Genomic DNA, 19184 nt, shown 5'->3' on the forward strand with positions numbered 1-19184 from the left:
GCCTACAAGGGAGGGAAGACCCAAATAGTTTTCGTTTGTAGACCATTCAAAAATATAATTAAAATGATTCACAATGTAAAATTTACGGCAAATTATTGTATGGATCATGGTACATACAATATTGTATGGATCAATACAAAAAATATATTTTAATATATTAAATATACATTATTTTTGTACTGAATGTACATTATATAATATAATATACACTCAATACACAAATAATGTACATCCCCTGAAAATAATATACATCATTTTTGTACTGAATGTACATTATTTTATAATATACAAAATATAGTCAATACAACTTGACGGTCCACACAATCATGATTGAAATTTTGCGGCCCTTAGGGTTGGGGTTCAGCCTTCTTAGAAGAATGATTGAAATTTTGCTATAATTTGTCATGAACTTTCATGATGATTTGAAATTCTAATTTTATGGGCTTTGTAAATGTAAGGCCCAATTGGATACAAAGTCATTGGGCCAGAAACTGTGCCACTTGCAAAACTAGGGTTTTAGCTAGGTTTTGTGTTACTATATTATTCTGACATATAAGATTGCGTGCCTTTCCTTCATCGTCTCCCGTTGCTCACTGCGCATCGTCGTCTTCTTCACAGGTTCTCTCTCTACACACTCTCTTTCTACAATTGTCGCATTTAATGATTGATATTTTATTTTATTTATTGTTTTTTTAGTTCCTGATAAAATCGAACTGAATCCCTGAAAATATTGTTAATAAAGGAATGCTTGAGGGATATGAACATATGAGATCATTTTTGTGAAAATTTTGTTCTGAAATGTGATGTATTATTGCAAAGCTAGTGTCCTTTTTGCATAAAGTTTACATGGAGTTGAAATCATGGTTAATTTATTATTGAGTTTTCATGGAATTGATGGAAATGGTTTTACTTGTTTGAATGAGCTCTATAAGTCTGTCAATGGACTTTGTATCCCGCAACTGTTAGATGATGGAGTCATTTTGGCAGCTGAGCTTATCTTGCTCTTTTTTTGAATTGTTTAGTTTGAGAACTAATCTAGCTGACTGCTCTGTTTAAAATGAGTTCAACCATTTTCTCCAAACTAATTATCTGTTTATCAGGATGAAGCATAGAAATGGTAAATAATTGACTTTGTTGCTTCAATTATGCCTTTGTTTTCAGTTTAATGTTTGTCAAGGTCAATTTTTTATAGTATCAAGAAATATCATCTTTTTAGTCCTTTTTAATCATTCTGACAAATTGACATGATTTTATTGATTCATTTGCTTCTTCACTATGTTGTCTTATTTTGTCTCCGATGCATGTTTTCATTCCTTTTCTCTTATCAGGTTTAGAGCAAAAGGCTTAGTCAACAGGAGAAGATGGCGAGGTATTTATTGTGATCACTATTCATAGAACTATGAATTTTTATCTTCTTTTTGTGTGTGTGTCTGTGTCTTGAATGGCTACTCTAGCCAATTAGGAAGTTATTATAATTTTATTTGTGGGTATGTGGATGGATATTTTGGCTGTTTAATTTTTCTGATCACTATACTCCTTAGGGAAGTGTATGTCTGTTTGTATATACATATTGTATGTATGCTGTTAGATGATATTAAATGAGTGTGTGTATTTCCAGAAGCTATTCTTGCAAACATGTTAAATTTAATTTATGATAATTAGATGCATTTCTCAGCATGGGGCTGAATGCCGGACTATTCCATTTTCTGAGTTTGTCTCATGTACTATACTACTATTGTTCATGAAGGATAACAGTACTTTGGTCTGCCTCAGTGCCTATCAGAACACACACACAGACACACCTTTTCTTATATGTACACATTAACTGTTGATCTTTATTATTAATCTCGTCTGTTTTTGCTCTTGCTTCCTTTCAGTGAAGATGTTACAGAGACACCTGCTGCTCCTGCCGCTCCTGCCCTGGGTGAGCCCATGGATGTAATGACTGCATTGCAGCTTGTGCTGAGGAAATCCCTGGCTCATGGTGGGCTGGCAAAAGGCCTTCATGAAGGTGCTAAGGTGATTGAGAAACATGCAGCCCAACTATGTGTGCTGGCTGAGGACTGTGATCAGCCTGACTATGTTAAATTGGTCAAAGCACTTTGTAATGACCACAATGTCAACCTGATTACAGTTCCTAGCGCAAAGACCCTTGGTGAATGGGCCGGTGTAAGTACATGCCTTTTGTCTCCCACACTTTTTACATTTTATGCAAGTGCAAAACAAAGGGATTAAAAATGCATTCTAGATTGAATGCTCAACTGATGTTAAAATTTTATTAATAGTTCACCATCTTAATACGTTTACTATCACAGCTGTGCAAGATTGATTCCGAGGGCAAAGCTAGGAAGGTTGTTGGATGCTCTTGCGTCGTTGTAAAGGTAACAAACATAAGATCCACAAATCTCATCTGATTCCTGTATATCATATCTGTATCTCAGTGTGAACTTTTGGCTTTGGAATGCAGGATTTTGGAGAGGAGACTGAAGGCCTCCACGTTGTTCAAGACTATGTGAAATCTCACTAAGTGCCTAGCAATATGATTGTCTTCTTGCAGTTTTATCTTTAGTGATTTGGGTTTAGCTTGTTTTGGAAAACACTAAGTTTTTGATAGTTCAAAGAACCAATCTGGTGGATATTTACGAGTTTTAATATTAAAAATTGTTTCCTATATTCATGTTCATAATTGCTCCATTAAATAGAGAATATTTATTTTTGCCATTTAACAAATCAAAAACAGTACACAACTAAGATTTGGTAATCAAAGTGGTATTGTAATTTGAATTACAATAATGTTTTCTGGTAGCACGACATCCATGAACCAAAATTTATACTACACTACTAGAAGAGAGCTCTCCCAGGTGAAGGGGGTTAACTTGTCCTACATACAAAAATTTTAGGTAACATTCCATTCGTAGTTTCAGAATGTTTTATATGTTTTGAATGGGAGGAAAGTATGGTGCTAAGAGTGTAAAGTGTTGTGAAGAAGAAGCTCCAATATGGCAAACTATCATATCATTCATGCAGAGGCTTTGCTCTCAGACACTGTAAGGTAAACTCCCTCTACTGCCAGCCAAATGTTATCAGTTCGCTTCTCTTTTATGCCACAGACCTGCAGAATGCGCAAAATAGACTATGATGAGAAACAAACAACCTTATATGAAAGAGGGTTTGCAGCCATTCTATTGTAAATGTAATAGACTAGACAAGCACATGCTGACCTCTTGCTGGCCCCCGGCTATACGGGTGTACTTCTTGTTGTGACTGTGCAAATACCCTCCGGTATCTGCATGAAGAAGCCTGACCCTTTGATCTTGCCTCCATGTTTTACCATTTCCCTCAATTTCAAGTCTAAAAGAATGAAAAGATTAGGATAGCAACCAAAATATTAAGAAGCATTAGTAGAAAGGTAGTCCTAACCTCCAGACATCCCCGGTATCAGACTCGTTGTCATCCCCAAAGCAGCTTACCTACAGAGATATCGACAAAAATTGGGGGCAATAAAGGTATTAGCATAAATTAGAACCAAGGCCTGGTAAGGAAGATGATCACTACAGCTCTTGCTCTTAAGAACACCAGAAAATATTGCAACTTGAAAACCTCACTTTTCTCTATATTTGACTTGAATGGAGATCAAGAGGAAGAATTATGAGTGTCAAGAATGATGTGAGGTTTGAGTTTGTAGTTTGCACACCCCTACAGCCTAAACTTGATGAAGAACACAGGAAGATGAAGCCCAAGCTAAAATGAAAACTTTATAGTTCATTCTAGTATTAAATTTCTTTGCATATTCATTTCACATTGTAAAAGGCAAAGGTTAATAATATTAAGAATTGAAAAATAAAAATAAAGAAAGATAGGAAGAGTACAAATTTTCCAATAATTGTTTGGCATGGATTGAATCCATGACCTAAAAGTTGACAGATTAGCACTAGGACATTCTATCAACCCCAACCTTCTTTAATTCAAATATGGGGTAGTAGTCTTCAACAAACAATGACTAGAATAATCAAAAAATATTTTCACTATCCACACTACAAATTATTCATCCCATAATAATCATATGTTATTTAATGAAATAATGTTAAATAGAATTCAAACTGGTATAATGTAGAGTGGAACTATATTTATTCAAGAATCAACAAATTGAAATGCAGCAAGGGAAAAATCCCATTTAGACAGGATGGACCCAAATGACAATGAGCCACTAACCTCCAAATTGCCTGTTATTGGAGATGCATGCAAGTGGCTGTGCAGCCATTTCCTAGTCTTCATATGCTGCAGTCGAATAATACTTCCAGTTTTAATGGCATCACCTTGCTTTGCAGACGAGTCTGGAGCAGGCTTAACAATCTGACAAAGGAAAGCCCAGCACAAGCAACAATTATTAAAATGTTGTTTGCATACCACACACATATAATTTGCACCAACAATTAAATACCAACACGAAGAGGAACGTAAATGGCGTACCCAATAGCTGTTGGCATCATCTACAGTAGGATATCCGGTGACCGACTGCTGCCCACTGCCAGAACCGTAGGGCACATCATGCGAATGCAACCGGACCTTTGTCTTCTCATGCATCAACTTGATTGTTGATCCATAAGTAATCTGTAAAACAATTGCATATCAGTCCAAATCAGAATGGAAAACACCAAAGATTTCCCAAAAACTACGGCATTCATAAAGTAGTAATCATTTCTCCAATTGTCAGGTTTATTGCATTTCCAAAACGTTTGGATTTTTTAATTCAAATCAGGAAATAGACCACCTTTTTAATATTTCTTATGAAAATCACCCAATCCTAAATTCAAGCAAATTTTACAAAAAAAAAAAAAAAAAAAAAAAAAAAAAATAACAAAAACAGAGGAATAACGAAATGAAGAAATGGAGTTTCCATCATATTACGATTGAGAAGAAATCAACTCACAAAATGGGGGGGGGGGGGGGGGGGGGGGGGGGGGGAAAGTGACACTGCATTAGTTACAATTTTGGTACGAAAATTCAGTGAAATTACTTCAAAAATTTGACAAATTTATGATCAAAACTGATAAATATAAGGAGTATTTATTACCTGGACGCCTTCAGAAGCGGCGGAGGCAGAGCCGATCGAGTAATCGGAATCGAGGGTGAGGATGAGAAAGATGGCGAGGGCGAAACAAGAGAGCGCCATAACAAATAGCAGTACTATGAACCAGGTCCTTTGCCAAACTGGGAGGTCCAAATCGGAAGTTGCGGGTTCGCGGTACACTAACCGGGTCGGACTGGAAAGTGTTTGATTCCACAACGTCGTCGACGGTGGTGCTGACTTCCTACGGGTGAGATTTTGACGTTGGCGTTGTTGTTGGCTTGAAGAAGCCACGGTTGAAGCTCTTGGAGGGCGCCTGACGGAGCTCCGATGAAGATCCGATCAAAACACTTCTGATTCCGATTTTCCGGCGACGCTTTTATTTATTTTCTTTTTCCGTATTTAATGTTTCATTTTTCAGTTCTTCTCTGATCGTCAGACTGAGAGACTACTCCGTATATTAGTGTCAGAGAGGCCACGTCGAATTAAAACGTAAGACCAATCAGTTTACTCCACGTGTTCCTCTGATGACGTGAATGCTTCTCGTTGGCTGACATCTTACGCCGTGACTTTCACTTCACGAGTCAACTCGGTGTCTGCCTCGCCGTGTACTATGACGTTAACCATAATCAAAAACGCTTTTCACTCCAACAATTATTAATTTTTGTAAAAGTTACATTTTTAGCCTTCCAGTTATATACCCGAAATAATATAGATTTAGTCCTGACTATTTTTAACTCTTAAAGAAGCGTTCGGTTCAAGTCATCTTAGATTACCTGGGTAATCTGAGTCAGATAATGTTATATTATATTGTTTGATTCAAGTTATGAGATTACTTGGTAATATTATATTACCTGAAAGTTGATGTGGCGGTAATGTGATTACACCCATTCTCTTAAGTAATCTTAGATTATTTTGAATTATTTCAAATCTACCCTTATTAACTAATCTTTATATCCTTATATAATAACTAGTTCTTTTACGCGCTTTGCGCGAATGGAATAATGCTCAATAATTATTTTTAAATAAGTATTTCAAAGTATATCAATTCAATATTATATCAGAGATATTCATGCATAGGTAAATAAACATTGAATTTGTTTATTTAAATCGGTAAATTAAAGTATATAGATGCAAGATAATATATGAGAGATTGATTATATTGTCACAAAAATAAATGTTTGCAACTTTGTAATAACGCTAGTCTAAATACTTAGTATAAAAACGATAGTCTAACTAAATACGACTTTTGATTTAAATTTATCTAATTCTTCTTAATTCTCTTTTGGGTAGCATTGTCATTGTCTTCATCTTCAGTACATGTCCTTTTTTTTTTTTTTTTTTTTATTATTATTGGTAATGTGTTATGTGCAATTGGGTTACTGGTGGTAGCATAGAAGGATTCATTGTGCAATGAGATTATGGTGTAGGAAGTTTTAGATTTGCTTTGCTGTGTATATGATTGTGATCTTAGTTGTACTATGAACTCTTTTTCTTACAAGCACCTATTGGTATTTGGTAGTGGTAGTTTTTCCCTACATGTTTAATGTGTTGTGAGATGTGTGTCGTAGGTTACCATGTGAAAGTATTGAACAAAATATTAATATTTATTATATTTGTATAAAATATTTGGTAAATAAATATATATAACATATGAAATTATATCTCTTTTTAAATTTTTTATAATGAATATTTTTTTTAAAAATAAAGACATTATAGACATCTAATTCTAAATTAATTAAATGCATATGTATTATTTTTTTGTTGTAGCTACTAATTTATTTAATTTAATAAGATTAATAAAGTGACGTACATACTTTTTATCAACAATAATGAAATCATTGATTTTTTTAAATTTACATTCGTTGTTGAGACAAATTATTTTGAGAGTTTGTCAATGACAATTGTTACAATTCTTGTCAACAGAGGATGATAATAAACAATTCAAAATATATAGTTACAATAGATATTGTTATAATGATATAGTAAAAATTGACTTACAAATTTTTTTAGAAATTTTCATGCATTGATAAAATTATGATGTGTAAACTTGGAGCAAGTGGGATGCCAACATTGTCAATTCTTTGGAAAATGGTCTTACCGTTTTAGAGTCCATGTGTAATTGTATTTATGATCAACAACTTTGTAGTTAGGTCGCGCAGATCTGATAATGATGTAAGAACAATTTTGTCCGATAAAAAAAATAATAGTATAATATTTGTAAAGTAATGTACAATTGTATCATTATAAAAATATATACAAAAAATATTAATACCATAACGACCTAAATCATACCAAAATGCAAAAATATAATTGAAATATTAAGTTTTGTTCTAATATAAATAATCAAAAGAAAATTAATTAAACGAAAAAAAAAGCTTAACCTAATTTTTTTTTTAAATGTATAAAAATCAAATGATTTTTAAATTTTTTGATTTATAATCTTTGATGCTTAACTTCGAATGTTATGTATTTAGTCGGACTAATTATTTGACCAAAGTTTATGTTAAATTATATATATATATATATATATATATATATATATATATATATATATATATATATATATATATATATATATATATATTAATACATTTTAACATATTCGTAGTATATGTTTAATAATGATGCAACTCAAATTGGGATGTGGTTTGAACCTAAAACCTTTTTTATAGAAATTAATAAGTTAAAAATAATAAATAGTTAACGGATATTCCGTTACTAAAGTTTATACTAACGGAATTTAAGTTATTTAATGGAAGAAAATAATATAATAGAGGGTATATTAGGAAAATCATTAAAAAAATACTAAAATTAAAATAATATGAACCATTCATTTTAAGAAACAATACCACCACCGACATTTTTTTTTTGTTCTAGTTAAGGGCCTAACATTATTGGCTCTTATTAGAATTGTAGATAATAATAATAATAATAATAATAATAATAATAATAATAATAATAATAATAATAATAATAATAACAATAATAATTAATATATGTTTATATAATCAAATATACATGTGTGTATATTTATATATTTAAAAAAAAAATATTTAAGCATTGATATACATTCATATATATATAAATAAACAAACACACACAAACACAACCTAAAATATAACCCTTAACGAAACAAGGTAATATTATATTCTGCAATCCAAACCAAACACATAGGGGGCATTTGGTTTGGGTTATCTAGGATAACAAAAGTTATATTTAGTTGGTTATACAATATTCCTGTGTTTAGTTGAAGTTATCCAACATTCTCATGGAATATTATTTAACCTCCACATCATCTTTTTTCTTAATTTTGAGGGAATATGATGCCTTTACTTTCCTTAGGTAATATAACATTGGCTTGTTATTTTACAAAATTTGCCCTTCACTTTTCAAGACTTGGGTTTTAGTTTCTTTGTATAAATTTTGACCCATCTGCTATTTTCTTTGGACAGGTCAGACTTTCAAAGACAATGTTGTTCCTAACACTGAACATATTTGATTTGTTTCCTTAGGAATTTCTGTAGAATGCATACTTTGAAAATTCCATGAATAGTGTTGATCTTTGGAATATTAAATATGTAACTTTGAATGAAGAATTTGTTGTCTTGTAAATTGTAATGTTTCTGTAGAATTGATAAACTACTTAAACTATTGATTTTCTTAATATTGTTTTTAGTTTTCATTCTTAATTTGTAGTAGTTTGGCACATTTTTGTGTTTGCAAGGTAATTTGTAATATGAGGGTATTAAGGTAAAATAACTATTATAACATAAATAACAATTTATCAACCAAACAGGTTTATATACATAACCCAGTTTTTACCAAACACACAGGAATCTAACATTTCCAGTAATTTAACATTTCCAGCAATCTAACATTCCCTAAGGTAATCTAACATTCCCTAAGATATTCTTACATTCATAAAATCTCACATTACCTTCCTCCAGATAATCCTATTACCTGGGGTAACCTAAGATTCCGTGAACCAAACACCTCCTTAAGTTATACGCAAAGTGGAGAGTTTAGCCCTTCAAGGACCAAATTTGCCACTTTATTAAATAACATATTGGTGGCATAATAGTCATCGAGGGACTAAAATCTCCACTTCTCGCATAACTTAATGGTTAAAGAAGGTCACACATATAACTCATGGACTAAGCCTGTACCACGAGTATAGCTGAAGGATCAAAAATTTAATTTTCCCTTAATTTTTACGAAAAATAATTAAATACACTTTCAAACTTTTAAAAGTTGTAATTTAGTACACCAACATGTCAATTTAGTGAATTGAAAATTTGAAATTCAAAAACAGGATACTAATCTGTAATAGCAGGTCACTAGGGATCTGACGATATTCCGACAACCTACAAGGAAAAATTAGCAACCGGCGACCACATTCTTTAAAGAAGAAGACGAGATGGTCTCCTTATCTGACGGAAAATGTGACCACCGGTCGCCTTCCTCACTGGAAGAAGGTAACCAACTAGTCACCAACTAGTCGTTTTTTCCGGCATAGATGGCGATCGTTAGTTGGTCGTCGAAACCTTAACGACTTGCTATTACATGTCACTATTCAGGTTTTTTTTTTCTTTTTTACTTCAATGCACTAAATTGACATGTTGATGTGCTTAATTGCAACTTTTAAAAATTCGGGAGCCTAAGTGACTTTTCTCAGAAAGTTTGGAAATGTATTTTAACATTTCCCCCAATTTTTATTAGTCTTCTCAAATTAAAGAATTTATTTATTTGTATAAATTATTGGTGAATTGATTACCCCTTGAGAGAAAAAAAAAAAAAAAGATGACATGTCATTAATTGGCTAACACATAAGCGTTATACTAGGTATATTTTCAAATGTTACTCCCTCATTTTTACTCTCTTATGTGTTAAACAAAGATATGTTATTATCCTCTTATTGGTCTCCAAAAAAATGTTCATATCAAAAATTTCGAAGTAAATGTAGAAAATGAGAGTCCACATAGTATTTTTCAATACAAAATGGTAATTATAGTCTTTACCAAGATCCTTTTTTATAATTAGAAAATATATTATGTATAGATTTTTCTATAATACATTTGCTATAGTATTTTTTTTTTCCACAAATGGAAATAATAGGTGCATTTCAATAATTCTAGTTTTTTTTTTCTTCTTTTGTTAAGTAAATCAATAATAAATTCTACAATGTTGAATAGCAAAAATATCAATTACTATAAATTATTTTTATTTAGTAATAAGGGTCAAATAGGTCATCCAACTACACACCAAACTGTAATTAGCCATTCAATTCAAAAAAATTACAATTAGATTCATAAACAATGTAAATTCATGCAATTCAACCTAAAATATCTGTTTACTTGATTGTTACCGAATTTTAAAATATTTATTTTAATAATTTTATATAAAATAATTATTTAAAAATTATTTTTTAGAAAAACCACCCAACGTCAGTCCATAGCTGGAGATGAAGGGACCTTCGTCTCTGGCGGGAGACGAATGGTTGTCCCTTCATCTCCATGGCCGAAGACGAAGTGGGACCTTCGTCTCTGCCAGGGAGACAGAGATCCACTTCATCTTCGGCCATCGAGACAAAGGGGTTCCTTCGTCTCCAGCGCTGTTTTTCTTTTTTAAATAAATATTTTATTTAAATTATTAAAATAAAAAATTTTAAATTCGGTAATTGTCACATCATCCTATTACCAGGTAAATAGGTCATTTTATGTTGAATTGCATAAATTTATATTGTTCAGCGACCTAATTTGTTGCGAACACGTGAGCCATCTATGATTGAGTTGTTAATAAATTATGGTGTCATTGTGATTCTAAATTAATTAGTCTTAGGAAATTATTATATTAATTATTTAGTTATTAATTATTTGTTATTAATTATTATTATGATTAATTTGTTTGTAGTTAGTTAGAATTTCTAGTTATCTTGGGAAGTGTCCAACGAAACTAGGACTTTACAACTATAAATACCGATGTCTTATATGAATAAAATATAGAGTTGAGAATTTTTGAGATAGGAAACTGATGAGTGTTTTCTAGAACTCGGGAGAGTTCGACCATGATCCTGACTTATCAATTGTTAAACCTCACTTGTGGCATCGTCCCAAATCCTACGTATCACCGTATAATCCGGTGTGGCCGAGAACTTATCAAAATCAAAAAATTAGCCATTTTCCCAACCTAAATTAAACCTTCGATTCAAATTCACCAAACCGAATAAACCATTCTAAAATATTTTTTGTAATTTGAGTGTGAAGAGAAGATCGGACTAACCAGGTTCATATCATTTGGTATCAGATCCTAGGTTTTTCTCACGCTCCAAGAAGTTATAATCCATCTCAAAATTTTGTTTTGAGTAGAAAAACACAATGTCATAAATTCGTAGTTTTGCGCGACCGACTTTGAAAAATCAGGAAAAATAGTTTCGTTCATTGTTTTGCTTTCAATTTTTTTGTCCCTGTCATAATCTTGTTAAACTTAATATCTGGAAAATTTGGTCTCAAAATTCGTTACAAATTTTTTTAAAAAAAATTCGACATGTTGAGTCAGTTTCTACTAATTGTTCTTTCTGGTGTGATTTGAATTTCTGGATATTTTGCTTCGAATTTATCGTGTATTCTTGTTGAACTGAAGTGAGTTGTGCAAAAAAAAAAGTACAAAAAAGTGACAATATTGAACGATTTGTTTGCATTGCATGCACGAGAAGATTGCAGGAAAAACAACCCCAGCGACGACAGTCCATATTTTCAAGAAAGCTCAATAGAAAATATTCGATTTGTAGCAGACTTCAATGGCACTTGGATCGTAGATTCGAGGTCGAATCTCTCTAAAGATGGAGGGAATGTTGCGAACACATGAGCCATCTACGATTGAGTTGTTAATAAATTATGGTGCCATTGCGATTCTAAATTAATTAGTCTTAGAAAATTATTATATTAATTATTAATTATTTAGTTAGTTAATTTGGAATTTAAATAGATTGTTAGCTTTTTATTGTTAGTTAGTATTAAATTAGATTTAGAGCAATCCCAATAGGGGGATTGTTCACGGTATTTGAAGAAAAAAATGTCATGATGGATGAGAGAAGAATTGGGTTGATTCTATTATTTGGGGGTTTTGTCAGTTGGTGGGGCCATCATATTAAATAAAGAATTGTAACCAAGGCTGCGTGAAGGGCAACTAGCGCCCAGCCTAGCGCGTGCAGTGCACGCGCCAGCTGGGCGCGTTAATTAAAGTTTTGACTTTTTTTTTTGTTTTTTTTTTTAAATTCAGCTTTTGTTTTTTTTTTTCTTTTCTCCATCTATTATTTCCTCTCATTTTCTATTTCCTAATCACACCTACAAAAACTACTCAAAAATCACACCAAAATTTCCACTATTGAGCATCCACAATAGAAAATAATTTGGGGAGAATGTCAGATGCTTTCACTTGAATGTGAATAATAACAAGTGTGGGGAAGAATTGGCCTGCAAAGTTGAGAAGAATGGCAGAAAAGAAAGAAAGAAAAAAAATAGGAGCATGGGCTTTCACGCACAGCAGCCGTCCACACGGGCGCGTGCAATGCACGCGCTTTTGGGCACGTCAGGCGCGCCTAACCATAGTTTATATATATATATATATATATATATATATATATATATATATATATATATATATATATATATATATATAAAATAAAAAATCAGTTTTAATTTTTTTTTTCCTCCCCTTCCCACATTTTCTTTCCTAATCACTCTTACCTTCTCCCTCAAATCTCCCCAACTGATGCGGATGCTCTTAGGGCATCCTCAATAGTGGTAGAATTTTGAGGAGATTTTGTAGGTGTAATTACGATAAAGAAATGGATGAAAAGGAAAAAAAAAGGAAAAATAAAAAATAAAATCAACGAAACTAGGATTCTACAACTATAAATATCGTTGTGTTATATGAATATAATATAGAGTTGCGAATTTTTGAAATAGAAAACTGTGTGTTTTCTAGAACTCGGGAGAGTAAGTCATAGTAATCCTAACTTATCAAGTGTGAAACCTCACTTGTGGCGTCGTCCCAAATCCTACGTATCACCGTATAACCCGGTGTGGCCGAGGACTTATCAAAACCCTAAAATTAGCCATTTTCCCAACCTAAATTAAACCTTCGATTCAAATTCACCCAACCGAATAAACCATTCTAAAATATTTTTTGTAATTTGAGTGTGAAGAGAAGATCCGACCAACCAGGTTCGTATCATAATTGTAGTTGTTTTGAGTTCGATGACCTAATTACAGTTTGGTGTGTAATTAGATGACCTATTTGACGCTTATTCCTTTTACTGGTTTTTTCTATGTGCGAGCGCAAAAATAAATGCCCAACATTAGTACTCATTGTTAAAATCATAGTTATATTTTTTTAAAAAAATAATATTTTATATTTTTTTTAAAAAAAATCATAAAATTTATAGTTGTAGAGCTCACATTATTATATGTTAAAAAGTATAGTTGATAATTTGGTTAATAATTGATGATTTTGTTAGAACCGGGTTTAAACGAGGGTCGGGGGGGGGGGGGGGGGGGGTAAGAAAATAATTGCTTTATTACAATACTAGTACTCCACCCGTGCGTTGCACGGTATGAAAATAAAAATAGAAATATATATATATATATATATATATATATATATATATATATATATATATTATTTTATGTATACAAAGTCATAATAATTAGTGAGAACATGAATATAATTAAGAGTTTATAACAAATAAATAACAATATAGAAAATGTTATTATACGATCTTATATGTTGCAAAAATGTGTGCTTCTTGCGCATGGTTTGAAAAATAACTCAAGAATTGTTTTTTTATGGAACATTCAACATCGGCAACCTATTTTTCAATTAGAGCAACAAACTGAATATCTTGGGCCACCATTAACTTTTACTTTCTTCCGTTTCTCCTCGAACCAAAAAAAATGCATTACAATGAACTGGATCTCCAATGTCAATATACAACTCTACAATAAAACAAATACATGATTCATTACATTTAATAAATTATCAAGAATTCTAAATCAAAATTATAATAAATAATGTATAGCTTCAAATGAGCATCTCATAATCTAATATTGATTAGCCACACTTGTTACTCAATTACTTATAAGTATGACATTAATGTTGTCTTCAAATAAACTATATTATAGTTACAAAGGAAATAAACATTTTATACTAATTTAGTTAAATTATTAAATTCATTTGTTTTAAAATTACATGTATATATATGAAAAAAAAGAGCAATATATATTTACAATCTTAAAAGAGACTATAAACAAATCTATATCTATATTAAAAATGTTTGCTTAGCCACACCTGTAAGATGTAAACATAGGGTAATTTTTTTTTTTTAACCTATCCGTATATAATCTAAATAATAATAATAATAATATTGTTAATTATAATAACAATAACAATAATAATAATAATTGCAATAATAATAATGATAATAATTTCCACTGACAGTTTATATATATATATATATATATATATATATATATATATATATATATATATATATTTATTTATTTATTTATTTATTTATTTGTTATATTTATTTATATTTCAATTTCTACTAGCAAATTATTGTGTGAACGATGGTCAACATAATTGTATGAATCATGAATATCAAATACATTTTTAATATATTAAAAGTACATTATTTTTATATTGAAAATACCTTACATACATATATAATGTACCCTTAGTATATTTAAAGTATACTTTTTATTTATGGTCCACACAATTGTGTGGACCATGTTTCATGTAATAAGGATTGATTTCTACTTAACTGGACCAATCCATCTATATATATATATATATATATATATTATGTCTGTTATATAAACTCCTACATCCAGCCCAAATTTGCAGCCCAATATAAAATCCAACCAACCCGGCCCATGCTTGACATAACCCAGCTTAGAGACCACATGTCTCACTTCTTACCCTAACAACACCAGTACACCACAACGGAAAAAATGGGTTCGTTGTCTCCCTCCGATCTCTTCTCTGTCGTCTTCCTCTCCATCTGTCATTGCATGTATATCTCTCTTGTTTAGCTACTCTATCCAGATCCCTCCATGTTCTCTACTTCGATACAATATTACCCCGGGCGTTAGGCCCAAAATAGTAGGTACAAAGACTGATGCACAAGTCCAAAAGGGAGGCCCAAACACAAAGACTAGAGCCTAAAGGATGGCCTTGGGCTATAAATAACTATGCTATTGACAAGAATCAAACCTTGGTGGATAGATTAAGAGTACTAACCAAGGACCACTAAATCAGGGTGTGTGTGGTGTTTAGATAGTGATCCTAACAAGAGGCAAACACCCTATTTATAGTAAGACCTGCAAAGCCTACACCGTTTACGTGTACGTCCCTCATTCCAGTCTTCCTCCTACTTCCACCTGTCCCATGTACTGCAACACCAACATCACCCCCCACAGCTCAACACCACCCCACATCCCCACACTGCACCACCCTCGGAAAAGAGGGGGCGCGGGGCAACGTGACCATCAGCGTGACGCCTAGTAGCCTGCAGAACAGAAGGTGTTGGTCTCGATAGGGTGGTAAAAAGTCTAGAGGGGGGGGGGGGGTGTGAATAGACCTTTTAAACTTTTTCACAATAAATAACTTTTTGGTAATTTCAACTCCAAGTAACAAATAAATAGACAAGTATTTAATTTGGAGTGCACAGCGGAATAAATATGTCCAAATAGTAAATTTAATTACATGCACAACGTTAGATGTGCTCAGACGATGTGTAAGAATAGCTAGAATATCTTGAATATTTAAAGGAGATGGTTCACTCAATATTCAATAAGATTATTCAAGATTGTATATAAGACTTCGTGCAAAATCAACTGTGTGATAAATGTCACATGCAACACGTCAAAGTTGCTTAGAATAATTTAAATGCTAAGTATGGAAAGTTTGAGTTACATGCACACGTGAAAACACACTAAACCCGAATGATTAAGATCAACAGTGAATAGTAAACGAGTTAGTCAAATACTAAATAAATAAAGCGAATTAAGTAAGTGCGGTAAGTAAATGAGAGAGAGAATTTATAGTGGTTCGGAAGTGACGTAATCTTCCTAGTCCACTTTACTCCTTTTGCATCTAGGAGTAATTCACTATTTTCCACACACAGTTACAATAGTGAATAAGTGATACACAAGCACTTCTTCGGATGTTTTGCACATACCTACACCCAAATCCGAGTGTCTCGCACACAGCTATACTCAAACGCCAACTAACTGTTTTGTACACAGCTACACTTAGCAACTACGGGTGTTTTGCACACAGCTACACTCACTAGAGTATTTTGCACACAACTATACTCTTTTTACAATTACAAATATGATGGTAATTGTATCTCTCTCCAACTAATGTTGAGACTATTCAGACTAAGTCTCTCTTCTAGATATTTCAATGAATATTTAGACTCAAGAGAATTTTGCTCGTATAGATCACTTTGTTGTGTCTTTTCCGCACTTCTCTATCTTCTTCAAGTCTTCATGGTCTTTTTATAGATAATCAAATATATCCGTTGGAGCGGGATAATTTTATATTTGAAATTTGAATCTTGTAGCTTGATATTGTTGAAAATAGTAGGTCTTCAATTTGATTTGATTGTCAACTTGCCTGACAAGATAATATTTTTATTTCAACTTGATTTTCAAGTTGTTTCTAAAATATTATTATCTTTGTCAATTTTGTAGTCTCTTGGCAATAAATCATTCTGACATGATTTATTTTTAGGATAAGGTCTTTATCCAGGCCTTCATAAATTTTCTACCGTTCTGATCATGTCTTCATGAAATTTGGATTCTTGTGACATGTGAGATGAACCAAAATAAATTCATTCGAACTTATTTAATATTCTGATCATCCTTGCTTGTTTTTCACATTTTGCTCCTTAGAGACACATTGTGCTTATTTTGCCTTTCTTGCTTGTCAAAATCAGATCTTGCTTGTTTGACCTAGCTCATCTCGCTTGTTTGACCTAGCACATCTTGCTTCTTTGACGTGGTCACATTGTGCTCTTTTTCACATCTTGCTTCTTCATTGTGCTCTTTTTCACATCTTGCTTCTTTCTTTAGATCTTGCTTGTTTGACCTGGCTCATCTCGTTTGTTTGACCTAGCACATCTTGCTTCTTTGACGTGGTTGTTTGACCCAACACATCTTGCTTCTTTGACGTGGTCACATTGTGCTCTTTTTCACATCTTGCTTCTTCATTGTGCTCTTTTTCACATCTTGCTTCTTGCTTCTTCAGACTTGGCCTTTGCAAAAAGATAAGTCTTTAGGAGAATTCAATCTTGGGTAGTGCTGTCAATACGGGCTGGCGGGGCGGGGCGGGCCAAAGCCCGGCGGGCCGCGGGCCTAAGCGGGGTGGGCTAAAAAAGCCCGCTCCTAAACGTTCCTGGGTTTGGCAGGCCCAGACTGCCGCGCCAGTGGCCCGCGGGCTAGGCGGACCCCCGCCCAAACCCCCTATTTTTTTAAAAAAAAAATTATGAATCAAACATCAAACTAATTAAAATAAATTGATACATAAGTTATAACTCACATAAAACATAATAATCAAACATTAAATATTACATAAAATTCATAGTTCATAGTTCATCAAACATCAAACTAGTCACAACTTCAAAGTCCAAACATTACACATAACAATAATTTTAAAGTGCATATTTTATATAAAAATATTTTATATAAAATAAAATAAAATAATAGCGGGTAGCCCGCGGGCTTGGCGGGCCGCGGGCCTAAGCGGGGCGGGTCAAAAAGCCCGCTCCTAAAAAGGTCCTGTATTTTTGAAACCCGCCCCCTACCTAAGTAGGGGCGGGGCGGGCCGACCCGGCGGGCTAAGCCCGTTTTGAAGGCTCTAATCTTGGGTATAATAATTTGTGTGCAAAGACTTCTACCATTTCGCCGTGAGGCTCATCCAATCATTTATTGTAACATCTTTGTTTAATGCTTGTCTTCTGGATGAATACTCGTAGGACCAAAATTAATTATCCAAATTAATTTTATTTTTCATGTAGCAGTCTTTCTTTTATTTTTTGACTTGACATACTGAATTATGATGCTTGTACTAAAGTCCTAAATTCTAAGGTGATCTAAAGTACATTTGGCTCGTCAAAACTTTATTACAAAAATATTCCTATCACAAGGGTTCATGGTCACGACGTTACCATCAGTGTGATGCCCAACTACTGTGAGCTACTCAGTGTGGTCATGGTGGAGTTCACGGCGTTAACTCCATCATGACCACCTCTAGAGGGCACTTTGGATTCTGTCATCGTTCCCTTGCTCCATGCCATGCTCTCGAGCTTCCGTTATGCACCTTTTTGCATTGATATCTTCCAAAATTGTTCTCTTTTCAAGTTTGTGGAAGCCTAGGCCCAATCCATCCTTTCATACCATCAAAATACTCTATACAATCATTACCCAAAGATTTAACAAAAAATAAGAATGTATGGAGCACAATTCTAAGCCAATTTGTGCTTATCACATGCGGCCATAAGCTTTTGACATATCCAACTTCAATGCAACATAGCCCACACCTCCCATCTTTCTCCTCTTAGATAATGGTCGACCTTTGCTGCAACAAGGATGTTATCCGTAATCAAACGGTTAGGGATGAACACACTTTGACTTTCTTAGACCACAACATTCAACATATCTTTCATACGGTTGTTCATCACTTTTGCGAGGATTTTGTAAATTACATTACAAAAGTGAAATGTCTCACACTCCTTCTGGAATTTTCTTTTTTTTGGAATGAGTACCACATTTCTATCATTAAAACCAGAAAGAAACGAAACATTATTGAGACATTGGAGGCTAAACTCTGTCATGGCTTCACCAAGTATGTAGTTGTCAAAAATGTTGATAGAACCCTAGCTTCATATCGTCTAGCCCTGGGGCTTTGTCGGGGTACATGGAAAAGATTGTTGTTCTAATATCATCTGCACGGAAAAGTTCCGGGAGTTTATCATTCTGAGTTGTTGTAACACCAAGGTTGCAAAACACGTTAGGCGCCCCCTAGGCGCCGATTTTTTATTTTTTAT

At 33.0% G+C, this 19184-nt stretch overlaps 2 protein-coding genes across 2 annotated transcripts; one reads left to right on the forward strand and one right to left on the reverse strand.

Annotated features, from left to right (window-relative positions):
* The first annotated feature begins 518 nt into the window (after positions 1-518).
* LOC109191275 (40S ribosomal protein S12-like) lies at positions 519-2675 on the forward strand. The gene is made up of 5 exons (XM_019341901.1): positions 519-618; positions 1329-1369; positions 1878-2169; positions 2316-2381; positions 2468-2675. The coding sequence occupies exons 2-5, from the start codon at positions 1362-1364 to the stop codon at positions 2525-2527; spliced, it is 426 nt and encodes a 141-aa protein (XP_019197446.1). The 5' UTR covers positions 519-618; positions 1329-1361; the 3' UTR covers positions 2528-2675.
* A 61-nt stretch (positions 2676-2736) lies between these two features.
* LOC109191179 (stromal cell-derived factor 2-like protein) lies at positions 2737-5508 on the reverse strand. The gene is made up of 6 exons (XM_019341797.1): positions 5075-5508; positions 4471-4611; positions 4213-4353; positions 3421-3470; positions 3222-3351; positions 2737-3112 (listed from the first exon to the last, which is right to left on the reverse strand). The coding sequence occupies exons 1-6, from the start codon at positions 5171-5173 to the stop codon at positions 3020-3022; spliced, it is 654 nt and encodes a 217-aa protein (XP_019197342.1). The 5' UTR covers positions 5174-5508; the 3' UTR covers positions 2737-3019.
* Positions 5509-19184: the final 13676 nt, after the last annotated feature.

Source organism: Ipomoea nil, unplaced genomic scaffold (genome assembly GCF_001879475.1).
Source record: "Ipomoea nil cultivar Tokyo-kokei standard unplaced genomic scaffold, Asagao_1.1 scaffold0114, whole genome shotgun sequence".
NCBI classification, from domain to species: Eukaryota; Viridiplantae; Streptophyta; class Magnoliopsida; order Solanales; family Convolvulaceae; genus Ipomoea; species Ipomoea nil.

Excerpts from the sequence above, each read along its gene's own strand:
- LOC109191275 (XM_019341901.1), top strand. Across the intron at positions 2,170-2,315 it reads CCCTTGGTGAATGGGCCGGT|CTGTGCAAGATTGATTCCGA; the intron begins GTAAGTACATGC and ends TTACTATCACAG. Across the intron at positions 2,382-2,467 it reads GCTCTTGCGTCGTTGTAAAG|GATTTTGGAGAGGAGACTGA; the intron begins GTAACAAACATA and ends TTTGGAATGCAG.
- LOC109191179 (XM_019341797.1), bottom strand. The coding sequence starts at position 5,173 with ATGGCGCTCTCTTGTTTCGCCCTCGCCATCTTTCTCATCCTCACCCTC. Across the intron at positions 3,471-4,212 it reads CAATAACAGGCAATTTGGAG|GTAAGCTGCTTTGGGGATGA; the intron begins GTTAGTGGCTCA and ends ATATCTCTGTAG. Across the intron at positions 3,352-3,420 it reads GATACCGGGGATGTCTGGAG|ACTTGAAATTGAGGGAAATG; the intron begins GTTAGGACTACC and ends TCATTCTTTTAG.